We start from the raw sequence: 20,264 nt of genomic DNA on the forward strand, positions 1-20,264 counted from the left end.
GACGGACATAGCCTATCGTGTCTGCCTTCTCTCCGCGCCAGGCCACCCAGTCTGCACGAGCCTTCGCTCCCCTTGTCTCTACCCCGCCGCCCCTTCGCCTGCCCCCAGTCGCTCGTTTCTTCCCCCTTCCAACCGTCGGCCGCTATGAGGCCGCACTCGCTGTCACTGTGGCTCGCGCTTTCGGTCTCACTCTGTGAAGCTGTCCGGGTTCCGATAACACGACACAAGGGCGCGTCTGCAAGCACGGACCTGCACACAAGAAGCAGATCCGTAGGCTATTCGCGTCCCGTTGTCGACGCTGCATCATCCTCCAACAGCAATGACGGCACCGACCTGACGTGAGTGACCTGGCCCTGGCATGGAAGGGTGTACGGCTGAGAAGCCTCCGGGGACCAGCACTGTACATGACCTCCTTTATATCGCCAACGTGAGTGCTCCTCTAGCATGTTTTGTGACGGTTCCAAACCCGCTGCCCGCTCCAGGTGACGATAGCCGGCACCGGTACGCTCCTCGCGACCCGCTGCGGGCGCCCTCGGACTGGTCCCTAACGGCCGTGTATGTAGTATACCCCCTTCAATTGGATACCGGATCGTCAGATCTCTGGACGAAAGCTTCCTCGAGTCCGATCCCAAACACTAAGCAGTCGGCGAGTCTACGCCTTCGTGTGTCCCCCGTTTGATTGACTGATGGGATGTGTTGCCGGCAGACAATATCGTACAACATGACTGTGCGCGTCGTTTCACTGAACGTCCAGGTCAATCCTGAATTCTCCTCTTGGCATTATAGTATGGCATTGGATGGGCCTACGGCAATGTCTCATGGGGCACCGTTGAATTCGCTGGGTACGTCTCGTGATGGATCACCGGCTCAGCGCGTTGTGTTGACTCGCGTAGCATCGAGGTCGAGTCGCAAGCATTCATGGACGTCACCGCTGCGTCAAACCCTGCACTCTCGTATGGCGCGAATGGGATCATTGGTCTCGGCTTCGACTCGCTATCGACGATCGACGCACTCGTCAACCACAGTGGGTCTGCTACAGGCCGCACTTTCCTTTACAATGCATTCCAGCAGAACAAGAGCGAGCCCAACTTCATCTCCTTCACTCTTGAAGATGACGCGGACCCTGATGACAGCATCCAGGGTTACTTGCTAGCGCGCGCGCGTGCTGGACCACGAGCGTGCGAGAGATGACCGAGTGAAAATCGAGAGATAGGCCAAGTGCGAGGGAATAGAGGGCAGTAGAGGGCAAGGGAATAGAGGGCAGTAGAGGGCAAGGGAATAGAGGGCAGTAGAGGGCAAGGGAATAGAGAGCGGTACAGGGCAGGGCAATAGAGAGCGGTACAGGGCAGGGCAATAGAGGGCGGTAGAGCACAGCGTGTACACACAGTATCCACAAGCAAATATATTTCATAGTCTACTACAGCCTCCACTCCCCGCTCCCATTCCAGAGCTCCTCACAGGACACATCCCGCGCCCTGTGTGTTGTGCCCGCCGCGCCCGTGTCCAAGCCACCGCTACCATCTCCCGCAGTCCGCCGCCGACCAGGACGTCTATGAAAGCACCTTCCGCCGCCGCTTTCCAGTCCCCGCTGTGCTCCAATGTCTCCTCGACAGACCGACACACCAGCCGCGACGTCAAGGCCACAGTCCGCCCGCGCGCAAGCATGTCCTCCAACTGCCCCGCGCACATGCTGACGACAACCGACACTGGCCAAGCCCGGTCAGTCGTAAACACCCCGCGCACGTCCAGAGACCGTCACTGCCGGGGACGTCCAGACAGCCCGCCGCTCACGCGCGATATACGCACCGAGCGCTGCGGTGGGCCGCCGTCGCGGCCAGCAACACTGACCGGACCCGGTCAGCTGGCAGCGCATACAGCGGGAGCACACATGACGCGTCCGAACATCTGAAGACCGCGCGCGCTGAAAGCGCTGCAGTGGGACGCCGTGCTGGCCAGCGACACTGACCGGGCCCGGTCAGCTGGCAACACACAGTGACCATCAGCGGAAGCGCACACAACGCACCTGAATGTCTGCAGATCCCGCGTGCTGACAACGACTCACGCTGACCACACCCGGTGAGCCGTAGACACCCCATGCGCATCCAGAAATAACCACTGCCGTGGACGGCGAGACAGCCCGCCGCTCATGCACCATATATGCACCAAGCACTGTGGCAGGCTGCCGTGACGGCCAGTGACACTCCCCGGGCCCAGTTAGTTGTCAACGTGCCGTGCGCGTTCTGAGACAATCGCCAGTGGAAATCGCGAGAGGGCGCACCACCAATCCACGGGCATACACATTGTGCACCGCCGCCGCAGCTAACGACGCTGACCGGGCCCCTTGACCTCGCGATGTGCCCTCGGACGACCCGCGCGCAGAAGGACGTGATTGGGCGCCGACGAAGAAGATCGCGATCCACGCTGCGACGGACACACTTCAGAACCAGATCGTCGTGCCGCGCATGTCAGATGTGCCGCCATCGCTGACACTGGATGCCACCGACCAGCCACTGTCGTCCTCCCTGCTGAGCATATCACGGAAGAGCACGTCATTGAGCTCTCAGGAGTGCGACCAGTCGCTCGTCCAGGATTCATTCCATTCAGCAGTGTCGAGCATTGACTGGCACTACCTGAGTCCAAATTCAGCAGCCTTCCTCGACTCCAGGGGTATACACGAGATGCACACATTCCAGTCGTCGCCCGGGACATCACCCCTGGACACAGCCGCTCGCCGCAAGGTCCCATTTCTGGGTGTGTCAGGGTGGGCACAGGCGAGCCTGATGGTGGTGCAGCCATCCACGGAGAGCGAGGCGTCGACGTTGGTGGTCCATGGGATGCACAAGAAGTTCTACACTGCGCCCGAGAGTGGAACAAAATGTGCGTGGCGAAGCAGATGTCGCTCGTGCAGCCGCCGCCGGACTTGCGAATCTCAGTGCAAGAGCATATCGCAGGACACTAAAACGCTGACCAAGCCCAGTCAACTGTCAGCGCACAGCGGTCATCAGTGGAAGCACGTACGATGCACCCGACAGCCGCCAAGCTCTGCGGTGAGGCGTAGTGACGGCCAACAATTCTGACCAGGCCCGGTCAGCCATCCATGCCCCATGCACATCTAGGCTTTCATCACCTTGAGCGTGCTCCCTCCTGCAGTGACCAGCTAGTTGTCCGTGAGCACGATCATGCTCGCAAACATTGGGCCCTCGCACCTTGTACCGTCGATCGTCCCCGCGCACCCATCGACAGTGACCTTGAAGTTTGCCTCCCGGATACCCGCACCCGCTCGCGTTGATGTACGGAGATCACGAACACCCGGAACGACTGCGTGCTGGAGCCGTCCAAGAAGCCGCCCACTGTTGCCCGACGCAAAAAGGACCAGCCATCATGTCAGCCAATGATGTTGACCAGACCCGCTCAGCCATCAACACCACGCAGTGGCAGGAGCACGTATGACGCACCTGACAGTCAGAAGATGACAACCAGGGATGCACTTGATCATACAGAGTTGTTTGCAGTCCGTAATACTGTGAGGACCGTCAGCGCATGTCCCATCCCAGAGCGCGAGCTGGATTATGGTTTACCTGATCAAGGCATGCTCCGCAATGGCATGCTTGGTGTCCAGGGTTTTCACTTACTCGGAGGCTGGTGACCGGAGGAATAAGGGAACAAGTGGAAGGTAATAGCGACAAAAGTAGCAGGAAGGTCGCCGGAAATGAATCACACAGTGTATATATAATATACACACATAACACATATCATGGCCTCGGCCAGACAATAGCCAGCGGTAAGAAATTCACATTGGAAGTACGTAATCCCGATCATGGAAGATGCAACAGTGTTGATGCCTGTCTCTCCCACGGAATTACCCTAGTTGTCATGCCGCATGAAAGCAATTCCTCAATTTCATAATACCTATGGTTACCAACTCGAGGCCTTTTGATCGGCCTCTCCAAGGTTCAGTTCGGTCCAGGTTTGGGCTTCTGACCCTCCGACGAGTTTGTGAGGTCAGTCACAATCCTGTATTCTTTCAACAACATTCCTTCATGTCCGTGACCGGGATGGCATGCCATCGGAGCAGGTTACCAGCTATCCCTATGCCGACCACAACCAATGTGCCTGCCACCTTGATGCTGCCTGCAACGGTATCCCGTGGTGGAGTCTCCATGCTGAGATATGCCGTTGCGGCGCAGCCTTGGTGCGTGCCTGGCGGAGATGTGCACGTCCACGGCTCGCATTCACAACAGTGTCTCGCTTGCTTGCTCACATCCTTGCATATTTGCAGCGCAGCAGCGCATGTTGTAGCCTTTTGGCAGAGCCCGCATGCCCGCGTTGACCGGGATCACAGAGGTTGAAGACGAGCCTGTAAGCTCGCCTTCCGCAGGACAGACGGCGCAAACGGTGTGGCATGCAGTGTGTGTATCCCGCTGAGCAGACCGCGTCATGCCGTAGCCGCACGCAGAACAAGGCCGTATGTGGATGCTAGGACGTGCGCTGACCGGGCCAGGGGGCAAAATCGTGTGCTAACGCTTGTGGTGGTGTTTGCGCGCTGGCTACACACACGCACGGCGTCCCGGCGGCGGACACACAAAGCTCGCCCTGCGCGTTGAGGATCCCCCGGACGCGACGCCAGCGTGCGTGCTGCCGTGCGAGTGGGTTGGCAGGCGATTACTGCCCGTGCGGCGCAGAAACCAGATATGGGTATGCGCGCGCGTCCTGCCGTTGGTGAGTTCTCCATGCAGGGATGCATGTCTGGTCCGAGGGTGGTAGATGCCGTGGCAACACGCGAGCGCCCCGGTGAGATGCGCGTAGCTCGGTTGTTGCAGGATGCTACGCGAGCAGTTGCGTTATTGTACACGGCGGAGCCGAGTTGCCATGATGCAGGAAATGGAGTGTCCGTGCGTGGGTTTGCAACACAGCAGTTGCACGCATCTTGACCAGGGGACTCACCTGCACTCGTTGCGCATCTCGACGGCACCCTCTGCTATCGCACCGGAACCGTGTCTTAGCCTGAGAATCCCAGGACCTGCAGGTAATGCGATTACTACACAAGCTCGGGGTGAATGAGCGCGATATTGGGAATATGTACACAAATGGGCGAGTGCAGCAACGATGCGAGATGATGGACGACGGGCCCGCGGACCAATAGAAATCCTGATAGAGTACGAGTGTTTGCACTTTTAGCTGATGGCACGGGGGACGACAGCGGGATGTGGTCATGGCTACCGACGGTCGAGAGTGCGCAGGGAGTCAGCGGCTGAACATTGAGCGCGTGCGCGTCCTCCCGCTGCTATTGCAGCGACGAGGATGCGCATTGCAGCGGGATGACTAGAGGCGGCACGCACGGACTAGATCCCGCTGCCGCTAGGATGTGCGACCGACGTAGTTTGACAGTGCAGGCGTTGTCGCCTTTGCCATTCCCTGCGTCCTCTGCCGCAGGCGTAGTGGGGTAATTCGACGGCTGCCGACAATGCGCCCTCATCGCCGCTCTGGATGCGGGGACAGTCGTCTAGATGTCAGATTGTTGGCTGCGCGCGTGTTGTGCGTGCCGCTCGGCATTACCTTTGTTGCCGTTGCCATATTCCGCCTCTCGCCTTATTTCCCGACTGATGGTGTCTGACCGGGGACACAACGTCAGCACTGGATCTGAGCGTCGGAGCAGCCTGTGCGTTGCTCTGGCACCCGGCGCGATGCACACTCCCCGCCCTCAGAATTCAGCCGAGGCGCGCGCCGTAGCAGTGGCCAGTTCGCGAGAGACATGGCGAGACGACGGCCGGCCGGCGTGCGTCGCGAAGAGCCAAGACGCCGATCACGCAGCGCGGGGTGACGCGAACCATGGTGGCAGGCACGCGAACGGCGTGAATGTGAAAATGCGCGGGTGCGGGGACGCTGCGTGCGACGCAGGCATCGCCACCGTAGCAATAAGGGTAGCGGGCGTGGCGGCCGGTAGATCTAGGCGGTGCGTCCGTCCGCGGGTCTCCGTGCGGGGATGCACGTCTGGCCTGGTCCGATGGTGGAAGACGCCGCGGCGGCGCAAGCCTCACACCGCGCCCGCGCGACGTGCGAAATGCGCGTCCTCTACCGTGCACATTGCGCCGCGCCGTAGTCTCGCTTGCGACCGGGGATGCGTGCAAAGGAGCACTGTGGTTGCGCCCCCGCCTCCCGGGGCCGTGCGTGGACGTCCGGACACGCAGAGCCCGGGCCAACGGTCATCGCGCGCGCGGGCAACGCGCGGTTGCGGTGTCCAGCGGCAGGACGCGCGGACACCGTGCTGGGCATCGAATCGAATCGAGAATCGAGCATCTTTCTCCCGAGAGCACCCTCGGCCCTGCGCATGCGTTGCCAGGGGGAGTGTGCGCGTCGCGCGCGTGCGAAACGCACGCGTTCTGCCGTCGGCGGGTTCGCCGCGCTGGGATACGGCTCTGGTGTGCGAGCGCAGGGAAGGTGCACAAGCTCAGGGCGAATGAGAGTGATATCTTGACGGAAGAAAATGGGAATATGTACATGCATGCGCGACTGCAGCAACGACGCGAGATGACAGACGACGGGTCCGCGGACCAATACCAATCCAAAAATAGCGTGAGCGTTCGCACCTTTAGCTGACAGCACGGCGCATAGACGAATGCACAAGGGACGACGTCGGGATGTGGTCATGGCTATTGACAGTCGAAAGTGCGCAGGGAGTCGGCGGCCGAACATTGAGCGCGTGCGCGAGAGAACCGTGACCGCATCCTCCCGCTGCTATTGCGGCGACGAGGATGCACATTGCAGCAGGATGACTAGAGGCGGCACGCACGCGCTAGATCCTGCTGCCGCTAGGATGTGCGACCGGCATAGCTTGACAGTGCAGGCGTTGCGGCCCTTGCTATTCCCTGCGTCCTCTGCCGCAGACATGGCGGGGTAGTTCGACGGCTGCCGACAATGCACCCCCGTCGCCGCTCTGAATGCGGGGACAGTCGCCTAGATGTCAGATTGTCAGCTGCGCGCGTGTTGTGCGCGCCGCTCGGCGTTATTTCTGTCGCCGTTGCCAAATCCCGCCTATTGCCTTATCATTCCTACTGGGGACACAACACCACGCACTGCATTTTTGCGCCGGAGCATCCTGCGCATTGCTCTGGCACCCGACGCGATGCACATATCCCGCCCTCAGAATACAGCCGAGGCACGAGCAGTAGCAGTGGCTAGCTTGCTAGAGAGCATGAAGACCTCGCGAAGGACATAACCGGCATGCGTCGCAAGGAGGGACGGCATGTCGGGCGCATACGTGAAAAGCCAAGACGCCGATCACGCCGCGCGGGGTGACGCAAACCATAGTGGCAGGCACGCGCGGGCGCAGGCACGGGTACGGCATTGATTGTGCGGGGACGCTGCGTGCGACGCAGGCGTTGCCACCGTAGCAATAAGGGGGCGTTGCGGCCGGTAGATCTAGGCGGTGCGTCCGTCCAGGGATGCACGTCTGGTCTGGTCCGACGGTGGAAGACGCCGCGGCGACGCAAGCCTCACACCGTGCCCGCGCGACGTGCGTAATGCGCGTCCTCTACTGTGTGCACACCGCACCGTGCCGTAGTCTCGCTCGCGACCGGGGATGCGTGCAAAGGAGCACTGTGGTTGCGCCCCCGCCTCCCGGGGCCGCGCGTGGACGTTCGGGCACGCAGAGCCCGGGCCAGCGGTCATCGCGCGGGCGGGCAACGCACGGTTGCGGTGTCCAGCGGCAGGACACCGTGCTGGGCATCGAGAATCGAGCATCTTTCTCCCGAGAGCGCCCTCGGCCCTGCGCATGCGTTGCCAGGGGGGAGTGTCCACGCCGCGCGCGTGCGAAACGCACGCGTTCTGCCGTCGGCGGGTTCGCCGCGCTGGGGTACGGCGCTGGTGTGCGAGGGCAGGGAAGGCGCAGGCGCGGCGCACGGGAAGCCCCGGTGGAGATGTGCACGCGCGCGGGTCTCGCGTGTTGCGGGAGGCACAATGGCTACGCGACCGGCTGCGTTGCGTCGTCAGCGGGGCGCCGTGATGCGGGGAGGTGTGCGTCCGTGCGTGGGTGCGCGACCGGAATAATAGCGTGGGAAGGGGGCTGCGGGGAGGATATAAAGACGGTCGCGGAGGGGAGTGGTGGCCGTCGTGCACCAGTCGGTAATTTGTTAGCGTCGACTCGTGTCTGTGTTGGTGGTCAGCTGGGGTCTGGTGGTGGTATGTATTTGTGTACGTATGCCCGCTATCTGTACTAATTGTTTTTAGTTTGTAGGCATGGACATTGTACTGTACGCGAGGTCCTTACGAATACTTTGACTGGATGACGGCGGGAAGTGCGAACGTCCGCAGCGTGCGGGTGCGATGTGCGCATGATGAGTGGCTTCGCGCGTAAGGGATCAGCGGTGCAGCTTGCGGGGAGAGCGGGCGAAAGAGTAGTTGATGACCGGTTGCTAGTGAGACGTGGCGGGAGAGAAATCAGATACCGCAAGCGAGCAGTACGGATGTCGCGGTGAGGGGCATGCGTGCTGAGGAGATGCGGATGCGGTGTGTGGGCTGTACGCTACAGACAGACCTGATTGGAGAACGCTGCGGGAGGGCGCGCGCGCGACGGCATGAGGTTGGAGTACGGGGGACGTTGTGAGTCGGAAATGTGTGCGCTCGTGTGAAGGCGGGTGGCAGAAGCGCGAGCGTTGAGAGATGTGCGAGGCGCGGTGGTCAGTCGCAGCGTCCACGGCAGAATGATAGTGTCGATGGCGCGCGATCGGGACGCATTGTACACCAGCTGTTTGCATACAGTTTTGACCAGATGAGCAGACAGCGACGGGACGCGGGCGCGTCCGCAGCGTGCGACGGGGCGTGCGCGCAGCCTTGCGCGCCGGAGGAAGACCGAGCGAGAGGCCGGGTCCATGGACGCTTAGTCGGTGAGAGCCGAAAGCGGGCGCGCGGAGAGATGTGCGCGCGGAGAGACGTGCGCGCACACCAGAGCGGGTAAGGCTGGCGACCTTCACGCAGCACAGAGACCAGCGCGTCGATCAAGCGTGCCTGCGCCGCACATGCCAGCGGGTCAGCGGGTTCGGCGGCACACCTCGGCGATAGCGCCACAGCCAGCGGGGGAAGCGGGGGAAGCGCGTAGGGCGAGCGACGCACCTGTACAAGTATGTGAACGTGTGCGTCCACGGCTGCTGCTCGACGTCACGCGCGCTGACCTACGGCACCGCCGCACCGCCGCCCTTTGCGCGCGCCGGTAAGCACAGCGTGCGCTCACCTAGCCGTGCGATTTCGGGGCCGACTTGATGGACCTGGCCCGCTGCCCGTCAGAGGAGCCATGTGTGGACACAGCGTGGACACTCACAGCATCCCCGCGCGGCGTCAGCGCGGCTACGTCCTTGGCCCCGCGCAAGCCTCGGCCCCGCGCAAGAGGGAGGGATGCACCAGTTCCCGGGAAGCTCGACGAGCTCTGTGGACTTGGCGCGCACGGGCGGCTTCATCCACATGTGTACCAGCGCGCTGCAGTCGCGCAAGTCGTAGGGCTGCGAGTGGCGCGGCGCGTGCGTGCGCAAGGGTGCAGGAACGAAGAGAGGACGGGGAGAGGCGCACGCGCGAGGTCAGCGTGCCGCGAGCGGGAGCGGGAGCGGGCGCGTGCGCGGAGGACATGGCGCGCTGCAGCCTGAGACGAGCCATGCTTCAATCGACGACCGGACGCCGGTGGGAGACAGCACGCTGTGAGATGGGGAGCAGCGAGGACAGACAGACGTCGATCGAGGCGAGGCGCGAGCGAGCGTCAATCGAGAGGACGGGGATGAGTTCGGTGCCTGTCAGAAAGGCGATCGCACGACATCTGCGTTACAGTGTGCGGCGTCTGAGCGGGCGTTTGCACCCCGCGACTTCCCTGTCAGTGAGGCGGGTGTCGATTGGAACACACGCGCTCAGGGGATTTGGGTCCAGCCCGGCGATGACGGCCGATCGCCCATTGTTGCGTTGAGGCCGACCTGTGCGCTATGGCCGCTCGGTACCCATCGTTCTCGACGACGACGGCGGCGACGATAAGAGCGTTGCGTTCGCGGTCGTGAAGGACGCTACAGACAGCGATCAAAGAAGCATTCCCACGGCAATAGCTCGACGGACATAGCCTATCGTGTCTGCCTTCTCTCCGCGCCAGGCCATCCAGTCTGCACGAACCTTCGCTCCCCTTTTCTTTACCCCGCCGCCCCTTTGCCTACCCCCAGTCGCTCGTTTCTTCCCCCTTCCAACCGTCGGCCGCTATGAGGCCGCACTCGCTGTCACTGTGGCTCGCGCTTTCGGTCTCCCTCTGCGAAGCTGTCCGGGTGCCGATAACACGACACAAGGGCGCGTCTGCAAGCACGGACCTGCACACAAGAAGCAGATCCGTAGGCTATTCGCGTCCCGTTGTCGACGCTGCATCATCCTCCAACAGCAATGACGGCACCGACCTGACGTGAGTGACCTGGCTCTGGCATGGAAGGATGTACGGCTGAGAAGCCTCCGGGGACCAGCACTGTACATGACCTCCTTTATATCGCCAACGTGAGTGCTCCTCTAGCATGTTTGTGACGGTTTCAAACCCGCTGCCCGCTCCAGGTGACGATAGCCGGCACCGGTACGCTTCTCGCGACCCGCTGCGCGCGCCCTCCGCCTGGTCCCTGACGGCCGTGTATGTAGTATACCCCCTACAATTGGATACCGGATCGTCAGATCTCTGGACGAAAGCTTCCTCGAGTCCGATCCCAAACACCAAGCAGTCGGCGAGTCTACGCCTTCGTGTGTCACCCGTTTGATTGACTGATGGGATGCATTGCCGACAGACAATATCGTACAACATGACTGTGCGCGTCGTTTCACTGAACGTCCAGGTCAATCCTGAATTCTCCTCTTGGCATTATAGTATGGCATTGGATGGGCCTACGGCAATGTCTCGTGGGGTACCGTTGAATTCGCTGGGTACGTCTCGTGACGGACCACTGGCCCAGCGCGTTGTGTTGACTGTCGTAGTATCGAGGTCGAGTCGCAAGCATTCATGGACGTCACCGCTGCGTCAAACCCTGCACTCTCGTATGGCGCGAATGGGATCATTGGTCTCGGCTTCGACTCGCTATCGACGATCGACGCACTCGTCAACCACAGTGGGTCTGCTACAGGCCGCACTTTCCTTTACAATGCATTCCAGCAGAACAAGAGCGAGCCCAACTTCATCTCCTTCACTCTTGAAGATGACGCGGACCCTGATGACACCATTCAGGGTTACTTCTCGATAGGTATATACCCCCAGCTTTCAATTGGCCGCGGTGACACATTGTATGACTTTAAGGCGAGTATGAGCCCAAATACGCTGCAGTCCAAAACAGCTCGCCCATCTCGACATGGCCCGTCAGCTACCCTACTCGGTGGACTGTCTTGCTCGACGCTCTACTTGTCGGTAACAAGTCTGTGTCCGTGTCAACAACTGTGTCCGGTGCACCCTCAGACAAGGCAGTTGTCGTTCTTGACAGCGGGACATCATACACGTCGGTCTACTCTCTCGTGCATGTCTGATAGGTTGCTCAAATCGGGACAGGTATGCTCCAACAGAGATCTGCAATGCCATCTATGGCGGAATCTCTGGTGCGAAGTACGACGCTGACCTAGGGCAATGGGTTGTGCCCTGTGATGCCGAAGTCGACATCGCCTTGCAGTTTGGGTATGTCATCGTTATCACTAGCCTTCGTGAGCTCACAATCCAATCGTTGCCAGTCAGGGCGTCTACCCCATCAACCCCCTCGACGTCTCCCCACAGAGCCTCACAGATTCGTCTACCTGTGTAGGCACCTTTATACCCCAATCAGTCTCCGTCGGCGGCGGCGAGTTGTAAGTTGAACGTGCCTTGCAGAAAGTGTATTCACAAAACATCCTCATAGTGACTGGCTGATCGGCGACAACGTCCTGCGTTCTGTTTACGCCATCTATGACTTTGGCGACTACGACTCAGCGGGCAAGATGGGCAACCCATACATCAAACTCTTCTCCCTGGTCGATCCCGACCAGGCTTCTGCAGACTTCCACTCCATCCGCGGCGGCCAGGCGCAGAACGTCACCTACAACGCCGCCAACACCACAACCTCGGGCTCTGGCTCGACGACGGTCGCGCTCTCCAACGACGTCATCACATCCCTCGAGCGCGTGAGCAACTTCATGCCCGCCGTGCTCGCGCTCATGGCGTTCAACGCGCTCGTGCTCATCCTGCTCGTCGTCGCGGGCGCTGTGTATTTCTTCCGGCGGAGCGCACGGGGCAAGACGCGCGCGCGCAAGGCGCCCGGGCGCGTCGCCCCGATGCCGATGAACACCATGTCGACGGTCGGTCTTATGAGCGGGGACTCGCCGGGCGGCGCGTACCAGCCGGTGTCGATGGCGCTCTCGGATGACGCGTTCGTGCCGCCATCGCCCGCGTTCTCAAGGCGCATCTCCGGGCTGCGGCCTGTATCGGAGATGCACGAGCGGCCAATGTCGGTCGCGTGAGTTCCGCGGGTCGAGGACTGAAGACTGCGGTGCTACGGATGCTTTATGTCGTTGCCAGATGCTGCCCTGGTGGGCATGGACAGGTTGCTGCTGTCTCTGCGTGAGACGGAGATATACGTGTAGGTACATCGAGATGGACGATGGCTTTCGCCCGGTAGTTGCTTTGAGCTTATCATGTGAAGTAGCTACTAGTCTAATTATCACGCATCCATTTCTCTGCTTTCACACTTGCTGGGATACTTGACCGTAACGTGGAATCTCCGGACGAGGTATGCATGCACCATGCATCTGCAGACCGTTGAGACTATGCCATCATTTCATATATAGATCATGCATTCTACAGTCGCGAGGGTCGTAGTGTTCGCCGAACACTGAACTCTTGGTCAACGGCGCTGGCCGTAGCATCGAGACCACGTTGGCTGCCCAGTGGGGACTCCTCAGTATGAGGAGTGCGCGTGGGGCGAGCATATCGCCTGCATTCCTTTGCCTGGCTTTTGATCTTTTTCCAGCGTTCTCGTTCCTCCTCCGAGCACATTTCAGGCTCCTTCGCAACCACCTCGTCCACGATCTCCATCAGGTCTTTCGCCAGTTTCGCCAAATAGTACTCTAAATCGTTCATGAATTGAGACGACCTGGACTGATCAACGAGTGCCTTCGGCCTGTGGAGGAGGCGTTCGGCGCCAATGTGGTCTATGATCCGCAAGCATTGGCGCATATTGGCCAGTTCCTGAGATGCTAGTGCGGTGTGGGCGATGTGCGCCATGGCGGGGGTATCGAGCTTGATGTTCCTCCCGGGCGACCGCTTTTGCATCTCAGGCTCCTTGACCCTGCTGCCATCAGCGAAATCATCCGGATTGTATCCCGTCATAAGCTCGAAGGTCCTGGTGGCGCTAGCCCAGTCTCCATTCCGCCAGCACACGTTCAAAACGAGTGAGAAGGTTAAAATAGTGGGGCGCAATTCGACAGCATTCCGCGCCGACGCTTCCTCTTGCAATAGCCACTCGAGTGTCTCCAGCGCCTGCGCCGACGCCTCGTCGGACCCCATCATACTCATACCAGCAAATAATCTGATGACAGTTTCCACATGGCGGTGGGTAATTATTGCTCTGTTGTCGGGATGATCGACAACCTGACGGAAGAAGTGTACCCCGAGTCTGTATTTCTGAGAGCTGTTGCACAGGTACAGTACCTCTCCTAGGAGGTGCGTCGACAGCTGGACTCGAGGGGGCTGAGGTGTCTCTCCGGGTTTTGTTAAGCCAAGATAATCGCGAACGATGTCGAATGCAAAGAGCTGGTCGGAGGGGGAACCTGAAGTGAGGGCTGATATAGCGGGTGTGATGAGGTGAGAGTCAAACTCGAACTGTGGATTCTTCTCTGCAATCTTGAGCATCTGCCGCCAGAGCAGTTTGACATCGGAAGCGTTGCGAGCGCACATAGCTGCCTGAGCCTCGGGACCGCCAGATGTGGCTCTGCGCCACGAAAGGCCTCGAAAGAGAGCAGCGAATGTGAACTGGTTAGGCGCGAGAGGGCCTTCATCGGCCATCGCGTGTAAGACATCGAACATTCGCTGGTATAATCCCGCGTCGGTGAGGATCTTGATGTAGCCCGTGACAGGAGCTACGCTCAGCTCTGGGCTTGCAGGATCAATCGCCTTAACGTGTTCAGTATATTGCTGATAACTATCGTGGAGCCTGTGCACATTTTCAAGCATCTTTGTATGTTTCGACCAATCACCGAGGCTTTGGAAAGCGCCGAAGAAAGTCGTGAACGTCTGCAGAGTTGGGGAGAAGCCACGACGTTTCATCTGGTGAGTGTCAGTAACGAATTAACAGGTCGAAACGTCAGGACGTACATCGACATAGAGTTTGTATGCCGACTGGTAGCGTGAGGCTCGCAAGAACTCTCGTATGAGGGTGTTCCACACCACGGCATTTTGCGCGTCGAGAGGCAGATTTTGAAGGTAGGTAGCTGCTTCATCATGCTTCCCCTCAGTACATAACTTCGTCACCCGCTGAGCGGTAACGCTTGGGCGTAACAGGATCTTCTCATTATCCCCCTTCGACCAGAAACGGTCTCGCGACTGTGATGTATTCCCCAGACGCGTCCAATTCGATTTGAATGACTTCGGATGCGGCCTCTCATCCTCCTTCAGCAATGAAAGGTCGCCTGACTGTGACGATTTCCCTGGACGCGTCCACATGAATGACTTTGGATGCGGCTTCTCACCCTCCTTCACCAAGGGTGTATCTTGCGACTGTGACGAATTCCCCGGACGCGCCCATCTCGACTTGAATGATTTTGCATGCGGCCTCTCATCTTCCTTCATCAAGAAAGGATCTCGCGACTGTGACGAACTCCCTGGACGCGTCGATTTGATTGACTGTGGTTGCGGCCTGCTCCGCGTGTCCGTGTCCCGAGGTTTGAAGGAACTTCTCTTTTTCAAACCAGAGTAATGCATTGGTTGCGGTGCCTCAACTTCTGACGACAGCGCCCTCGAAAGAGTGTCGCGTAGGAAGACAGGTGTTCTCAGACATTTCTGTGCTGTAGCCAAAGATGCAGAGGCATTCTGTAGCATGTATATGAGAGAGAATTCTAAGAGTCTTAGAACTTGACCACAGAAAAGAGCAGTGCGATCTGGCAAGAATGGAGGTGGATGAGCAAGAGACTGTCTCTATATGAGCGCTAGCAAGCAGTACAGACAAGCTCGATCTCCGCTAGCGCCTGTATTATATAATATCACACCTAGATTCGTCGGGCAGAATCGACTTGGGCGAACCTCACCACTACGACAAGGCCAGCATGGTCTCTCTAGCACGAACTATCCGATCCATACGTCGGGTTGGCCTCAAGGAATGGTGGCATCAGATGCAGTACATTGGTGATGCCAAATCAGGGAATCTTATGGGCAAGGACCAGTGCGTATTGAGTCGTGAAAGCTAGAACACGACTGACACATTACTGTGCAGATTTGGTAACCGCTACTTCGAGAACTTGAACGCAGAAGAGGAGGTGCCTGGTGAGTGCCCCTGCATGCATATGTCAAGTCTTAGTGAACAGTCATAAGGTCGCCACCGCTGGGTTGATTTCGCTCAGGTGTGTTTCGGCTTGTTTGACCATTCCATACGCGCTTCAGTCTAACATACCATTTCGCATTAGCACGATTTCAACGCCACTCAAGTTCCTGCCGAATGGCACTCTTGGTTAAGCCACATCCGTAAGGATCCACCCCCAGAAGATCGTGTCATGCAGAACCTATCCCCCCCATGGAAGGCGGTACGTCAACCCACCCTAGTACATATCCACTCAACTCATCTTTCATACCTTAGCCTTGGATAGAGAACCTTACTGGCACTCGTGGAGTATACAGGGCCTTCAACACGACTAAGCCCAAGATTGAAGCTTGGCAGCCCAAAGTGATCCCTCGAGGGCAGTGAACTCGCACATTCCCTATATTTCATGAGTCCTGTGCAGTTCACTGTTTACTCTGGTACATGCCCATTCTCTTGGCATAACATAACTTCTACGACCCTTTCCGCAATTGCAAGACTGGACGTCAAACCGGGACTTTCGATCCCAAGTAAGGTAATCATAGGTCGCCGTTCTTTGCCTTCAGCTTGAACCCCAAGGAATGACCCTGGATAGTGAGTGTGGAACTCAAAGTCCCGGAACCCACCTTGCGGCCCAACTAGCTTTGGTCTAACCCCGCAATAGTCGGGCTGCAATCCTTCCCTCACCACTCCGGGTAAATAGTCCGTTACAGCTTCATGCATCATGCCCAATCGTGTGTCATCCGGGACAAGATACTTCTGCCAGAAGTCGGGATCAGCGCCATGCACAACAGCTTCATCGCTTGCGCTGGAGGGTGGCGGGTTCAGCCAGTCCAGATCGGGTCCGAATTTAATCTTGCCATCTAAATCGAGCGTGAGATGTGTTCCCAGCGACTGGAAGCCATGCATTGTGCGACCAGTCTGGGGACAAGGGTAGATCAAGTGGGAGACGTGCTTGATACCAGGGCCTCGATATGACGCGTACGAGCCGCGTCCGTAGAACATGGGTATGCGAGATTCCCTTGGAAGCAATGAGTTGAGGATGAGGTGCGCGGAGAGACCAGAACAATTGATCAGCGTCCGTGCAAGCATGGCGTCGCCATCTCCTTCGCCATCTCCAGTGACCGTCTGCACCACCCAACCCGCGTCAGACGAACGCGGGTCTCCCCGGTGTGGGTCGACCCGGACAATGCGGGTCTGGTATGCGACCTCACCACCTTCTGCGTCTGATATGTCCTTGTCGAGACTCTCCATGAATGAATGCGAGTCGACGATGCCGGTCTCGGGGCTCCACAGTGCAGCCACGATCTCATTCGAAAGGTCGGGTTCGAGCTCTCTCGCACGCTCCCCGCTGATAAGCTCCGTGGGAAGAACCGGGTTGTCGCATAGATGGGCCGGCGTAAGTGCTGGCCAGCAGATACCTCGGGCTTTGGTGTGCAACCCCTCGATGTAGGCGCGTTGTTCAGCGCGTGCGACGACCAACTTGCCTACCTTCTTGTACGGCACGTTCTGCTGGTTGCAGTACTGGTACATGAGGTGCCTTCCTCGGAGGCATAGTCGTGTCTTCAGGGAATCGGCGGGGTAGTAGAGTCCTGCGCCACAGAAGTGAGCAAGGCTGAGCTTTGACGACCTCACCTGCCTCACCTGCATGTATCACTTCGGAGTTCCTTGAGCTACATCTGTGTTGAGTACGATTCCTAAGCGATGCACCTGGTAAACCAAACCGCACCTGATCTCTTCTCCCGGCCTGTGGTGTCTCTCCACCAAGAAAGTGGCTTTAGATGGAAAGCGTTGTACCAACTGTCTTGCTATGGCTAGACCGACAACCCCTGTATATTGCTGATCTTTCAGAACATCCTTATTTTCCTGATAGCAGCGCGTATTGCATACCGCCTCCCACAACGAGGTAGTCGACTGCGAACTCGGGTGCCTGTACACGACTTGTCAATCGGGGTGTACGGACTTGTGGTACGAGCTGCTCATCACCTTGTACTTGTATCTCCCATTGCTGTTCAAAGCGGCTGCAAGGCCTCTGACTTGCATGATGTTTACTCAAGATCGGGGGATGGCACCATGGTCAGCTCCCCGGAAGCAGTACTTGTTTGGAGTCAATTTCGTGGGGCCGGTCAGGGCGCTTAGCATCTGATCTCGATCTCGATCGTATACATCGAAAATCCACTGATTGCGAACCTCAACCTGCACACTCTTTGCCTTGGGCTCATTCCGTAGCCGCAAAACTTCTGCTCTACTACCACTCTTAGAAGTATAAGAAAAACCCGCTATGGCATCTAGCTCTGATACTCCACTACCCCAGCCTATCCCGGCGGAGGAACGGCTCGCGACATTTGACAGTGTTCCTCTGTTCATGAAGTCATTGCCAGAGGACGCAGTGGATGATCCTATTGTAGGCGCTCTGCAGAGCTTGGCATTCGAGGGCACACCTGATGGTTCATATCCGGACTTCCTTTACGCCGAAGTTTGACTAAGGCTTTACGTAGAAAACGCGCTGAACTTCAAGGAACAAGGGAACGACTACTTCAAAGGAAAGCGTTATCGTGAAGCTCTGGGGTTCTACACGCAAGGAATCGATGCTAAGCCATCAGATACTGCTCTGCTGGAAGCGTTGCTGTGCAACAGAGCTGCCTGCAACTTAGAGCTCAGTGAGGCAATTCCGTTCGCGATGTTTGCAAGACGTGTTGACGACGGCGCGCACACAAGAAAATTACGGCGCAGTATTGAAAGACTGCTCAAAGGCTATCCTCACGAACCCTCGCTCCTCAAAGGCGCACTATCGCTCAGCTCAAGCTCTCGTAGCGCTGGAACGCTTCGATGAAGCTATTGATTGCTGCGATCGCTGTCTAGAGTTCGACGCAGAGAACAAGGTCGTGCGAGCACTTCGCGAGAAGGCATCACAGCAAAAGATCGTTAAAGACAGAAAGGAGAGGGAGAAGCAAGAACGTATACGTAGAGAGGTCGAGGAGAAACGTCGCCTAAGAGCCGCTTTCAAGGTGCGTCGTGCCCTCCCCGATTAGGACAGGAGCTCATAGGGTGTCAAGGAGCGCAATGTGATCGTCATTCCACGGCCAGACGGATCGTCAAGCAACCCATACGCACCTGCGTTCGACCCCGAAGATCCGAAGAACAACGCGCTGATCGTGCCCGTCTTCTTTCTGTATCCTCAATATGCAACGTCGGATATCATATCACAGTTTGTAGAAGACACACCGTTCTCTGCGCATCTTGCGACTATGTTCCCTCCGGAAGCTGCACCACCCGAATGGGACAAGAATCACGAATATGTGACGGACAACCTGGTGGTGTACGCCATAACGTACAGAAAACGGCTGCTGAAAGTCGGTAAAAAGATGACGCTACGCGACGTGTTTCAGGCTTCCAAATCAAAGGAAAAGGAGCCTGTAGACGGACTGGAGTTGAAAGATGGATGCTTGACGTTCGTCGTACTACCTAAGGGAGACATAGAGAAGAAGTGGATAGAGGACCTCAAGAAGACGAGAGGGTTTTGATCATATGTATTATTGTGGCAGATCTCATGTTATATCGCTAGTCTAGCAGAAAGAAAGTGCTACTTAACCAGATGGAGGCCAGTGCAGCCTATACAGCACGTTTCCGCAGAATACACTTCGTAGCGCAAAATTGGATAAGCGCCTGTGGTCCTCGGGGTCCGAGACCGGCGCTTCACGTGCCGTGAGCGTAGCAAACCTTTCAAACACCAGGATATCGATCAACCGAACTCGACGACGGCGGTAGGCACGGTGAGTACTCTGTTCATCCTGAAATGCTGTTGGAGAGGCTTGCAGAGTGTAAGGAGATACGCTGCGAGATCGAGAAACCAGGAATTTGGGCAGAATGGGATGGATGGGTGTGTTGGGATCCGGATGCTGACAACAACCTCGCGTTGTCTACAGGCCCTCAAGACTCAACATGTCTGTCCAGCACAAGATCCTCCGTACCGCCAACGCCCCCACTACTCCTCCTGATGAGACCGAGACCAGCGTTGCGCAGGCTCTGATTGACCTCGAGAACAACGTTCCCGAGCTCAAGTCGGAACTCCGACCTCTGCAGATTTCTGCTGCCCGTGAAGTCGACGTTCGTGGCGGCAAGAAGGCCATCGTCATTTTTGTCCCTGTGCCTCAGTTGAAGGCATTCCACAAAGTTCAGCAGAGGTGGGTTCTACTCATATAATCCAGCAACGCAAGGCGCGTTAAACATTACCTTTCTAGGCTGACCCGTGAGCTCGAGAAGAAGTTCTCTGACCGCCATGTTGTTTTCGTTGCGCAGCGCCGGGTGCTGCCCAAGCCGACGCGCAACTCGCGGGTGAAGCAGAAGAGGCCCCGCAGCCGCACCCTCACGAACGTCCACGAGAAGATCCTTGAGGACCTCGTCTTCCCCACGGAGATCGTTGGTAAGAGGACGCGTGTCGCCGTCGATGGCTCAAAACTGCTGAAGGTGTACGTGATATCGCGTATTCATCGGCAGCTGGCGCTGATCCGATGCCGTGTGTAGCTTCCTGGACTCGAAGGATGCGACATCACTCGAGTACAAGCTGGACTCGTTCTCTTCAGTATACCGCCGTCTGACAGGGAAGGATGTCGTGTTCGAGTTCCCCGTGCAGGCGCAGGAGTAGGGGAGTGTTGCTGCCGTCTAGGGATCCATGCTATGCTATCGCTCGTACATCAAAATGTATCTGTATGCCGCCGTATGAGCATGCCGGTCGTTTTTGCATTT

The 20,264-nt window shown here is 58.0% G+C and overlaps 9 protein-coding genes across 9 annotated transcripts; 5 read left to right on the forward strand and 4 right to left on the reverse strand.

The window, feature by feature from the left end:
• Positions 1 to 721: 721 nt before the first annotated feature.
• Positions 722 to 2,959, forward strand: POSPLADRAFT_1058599 (hypothetical protein; the record flags this gene model as incomplete). The annotated part of the gene is made up of 7 exons (XM_024481059.1): positions 722 to 727; positions 787 to 842; positions 894 to 1,178; positions 1,424 to 1,477; positions 1,531 to 1,856; positions 2,380 to 2,877; positions 2,934 to 2,959. The coding sequence occupies 7 exons, from the start codon at positions 722 to 724 to the stop codon at positions 2,957 to 2,959; spliced, it is 1,251 nt and encodes a 416-aa protein (XP_024337230.1).
• A 2,844-nt stretch (positions 2,960 to 5,803) lies between these two features.
• POSPLADRAFT_1058600 (hypothetical protein) lies at positions 5,804 to 6,504 on the reverse strand (the record flags this gene model as incomplete). Its single annotated transcript, XM_024481060.1, has 2 exons — positions 5,804 to 5,996; positions 6,077 to 6,504. The coding sequence occupies 2 exons, from the start codon at positions 6,502 to 6,504 to the stop codon at positions 5,804 to 5,806; spliced, it is 621 nt and encodes a 206-aa protein (XP_024337231.1).
• Positions 6,505 to 7,960: 1,456 nt separating this feature from the next.
• On the reverse strand, positions 7,961 to 9,615 carry POSPLADRAFT_1058601 (hypothetical protein; the record flags this gene model as incomplete). The annotated part of the gene is made up of 6 exons (XM_024481061.1): positions 7,961 to 8,146; positions 8,534 to 8,874; positions 8,940 to 9,108; positions 9,177 to 9,268; positions 9,314 to 9,491; positions 9,559 to 9,615. 6 exons carry the CDS (start codon positions 9,613 to 9,615, stop codon positions 7,961 to 7,963), a joined length of 1,023 nt encoding a protein of 340 aa, XP_024337232.1.
• An 822-nt stretch (positions 9,616 to 10,437) lies between these two features.
• POSPLADRAFT_1182972 (hypothetical protein) lies at positions 10,438 to 12,696 on the forward strand (the record flags this gene model as incomplete). Its single annotated transcript, XM_024488963.1, has 8 exons — positions 10,438 to 10,525; positions 10,642 to 10,742; positions 10,865 to 10,920; positions 10,972 to 11,234; positions 11,288 to 11,483; positions 11,534 to 11,656; positions 11,710 to 11,823; positions 11,874 to 12,696. The coding sequence occupies 8 exons, from the start codon at positions 10,438 to 10,440 to the stop codon at positions 12,469 to 12,471; spliced, it is 1,539 nt and encodes a 512-aa protein (XP_024337233.1). The 3' UTR covers positions 12,472 to 12,696.
• Positions 12,697 to 12,808: 112 nt separating this feature from the next.
• Positions 12,809 to 14,671, reverse strand: POSPLADRAFT_1148308 (hypothetical protein; the record flags this gene model as incomplete). Its single annotated transcript, XM_024486160.1, has 2 exons — positions 12,809 to 14,275; positions 14,324 to 14,671. The coding sequence occupies 2 exons, from the start codon at positions 14,669 to 14,671 to the stop codon at positions 12,809 to 12,811; spliced, it is 1,815 nt and encodes a 604-aa protein (XP_024337234.1).
• Positions 14,672 to 15,270: 599 nt separating this feature from the next.
• On the forward strand, positions 15,271 to 15,905 carry POSPLADRAFT_1147785 (hypothetical protein; the record flags this gene model as incomplete). The annotated part of the gene is made up of 5 exons (XM_024486098.1): positions 15,271 to 15,386; positions 15,438 to 15,487; positions 15,536 to 15,564; positions 15,628 to 15,744; positions 15,798 to 15,905. 5 exons carry the CDS (start codon positions 15,271 to 15,273, stop codon positions 15,903 to 15,905), a joined length of 420 nt encoding a protein of 139 aa, XP_024337235.1.
• Positions 15,906 to 15,950: 45 nt separating this feature from the next.
• POSPLADRAFT_1148822 (hypothetical protein) lies at positions 15,951 to 17,561 on the reverse strand (the record flags this gene model as incomplete). Its single annotated transcript, XM_024486228.1, has 5 exons — positions 15,951 to 17,110; positions 17,163 to 17,191; positions 17,248 to 17,347; positions 17,409 to 17,448; positions 17,505 to 17,561. The coding sequence occupies 5 exons, from the start codon at positions 17,559 to 17,561 to the stop codon at positions 15,951 to 15,953; spliced, it is 1,386 nt and encodes a 461-aa protein (XP_024337236.1).
• Positions 17,562 to 17,799: 238 nt separating this feature from the next.
• On the forward strand, positions 17,800 to 19,042 carry POSPLADRAFT_1058606 (hypothetical protein; the record flags this gene model as incomplete). Its single annotated transcript, XM_024481062.1, has 4 exons — positions 17,800 to 17,965; positions 18,017 to 18,178; positions 18,237 to 18,526; positions 18,575 to 19,042. 4 exons carry the CDS (start codon positions 17,800 to 17,802, stop codon positions 19,040 to 19,042), a joined length of 1,086 nt encoding a protein of 361 aa, XP_024337237.1.
• A 418-nt stretch (positions 19,043 to 19,460) lies between these two features.
• On the forward strand, positions 19,461 to 20,163 carry POSPLADRAFT_1148038 (hypothetical protein; the record flags this gene model as incomplete). Its single annotated transcript, XM_024486130.1, has 3 exons — positions 19,461 to 19,702; positions 19,760 to 19,987; positions 20,043 to 20,163. 3 exons carry the CDS (start codon positions 19,461 to 19,463, stop codon positions 20,161 to 20,163), a joined length of 591 nt encoding a protein of 196 aa, XP_024337238.1.
• Positions 20,164 to 20,264: the final 101 nt, after the last annotated feature.

Source organism: Postia placenta (genome assembly GCF_002117355.1).
Source record: "Postia placenta MAD-698-R-SB12 unplaced genomic scaffold POSPLAscaffold_10, whole genome shotgun sequence".
Taxonomy (NCBI): Eukaryota; Fungi; Basidiomycota; class Agaricomycetes; order Polyporales; family Adustoporiaceae; genus Rhodonia; species Rhodonia placenta.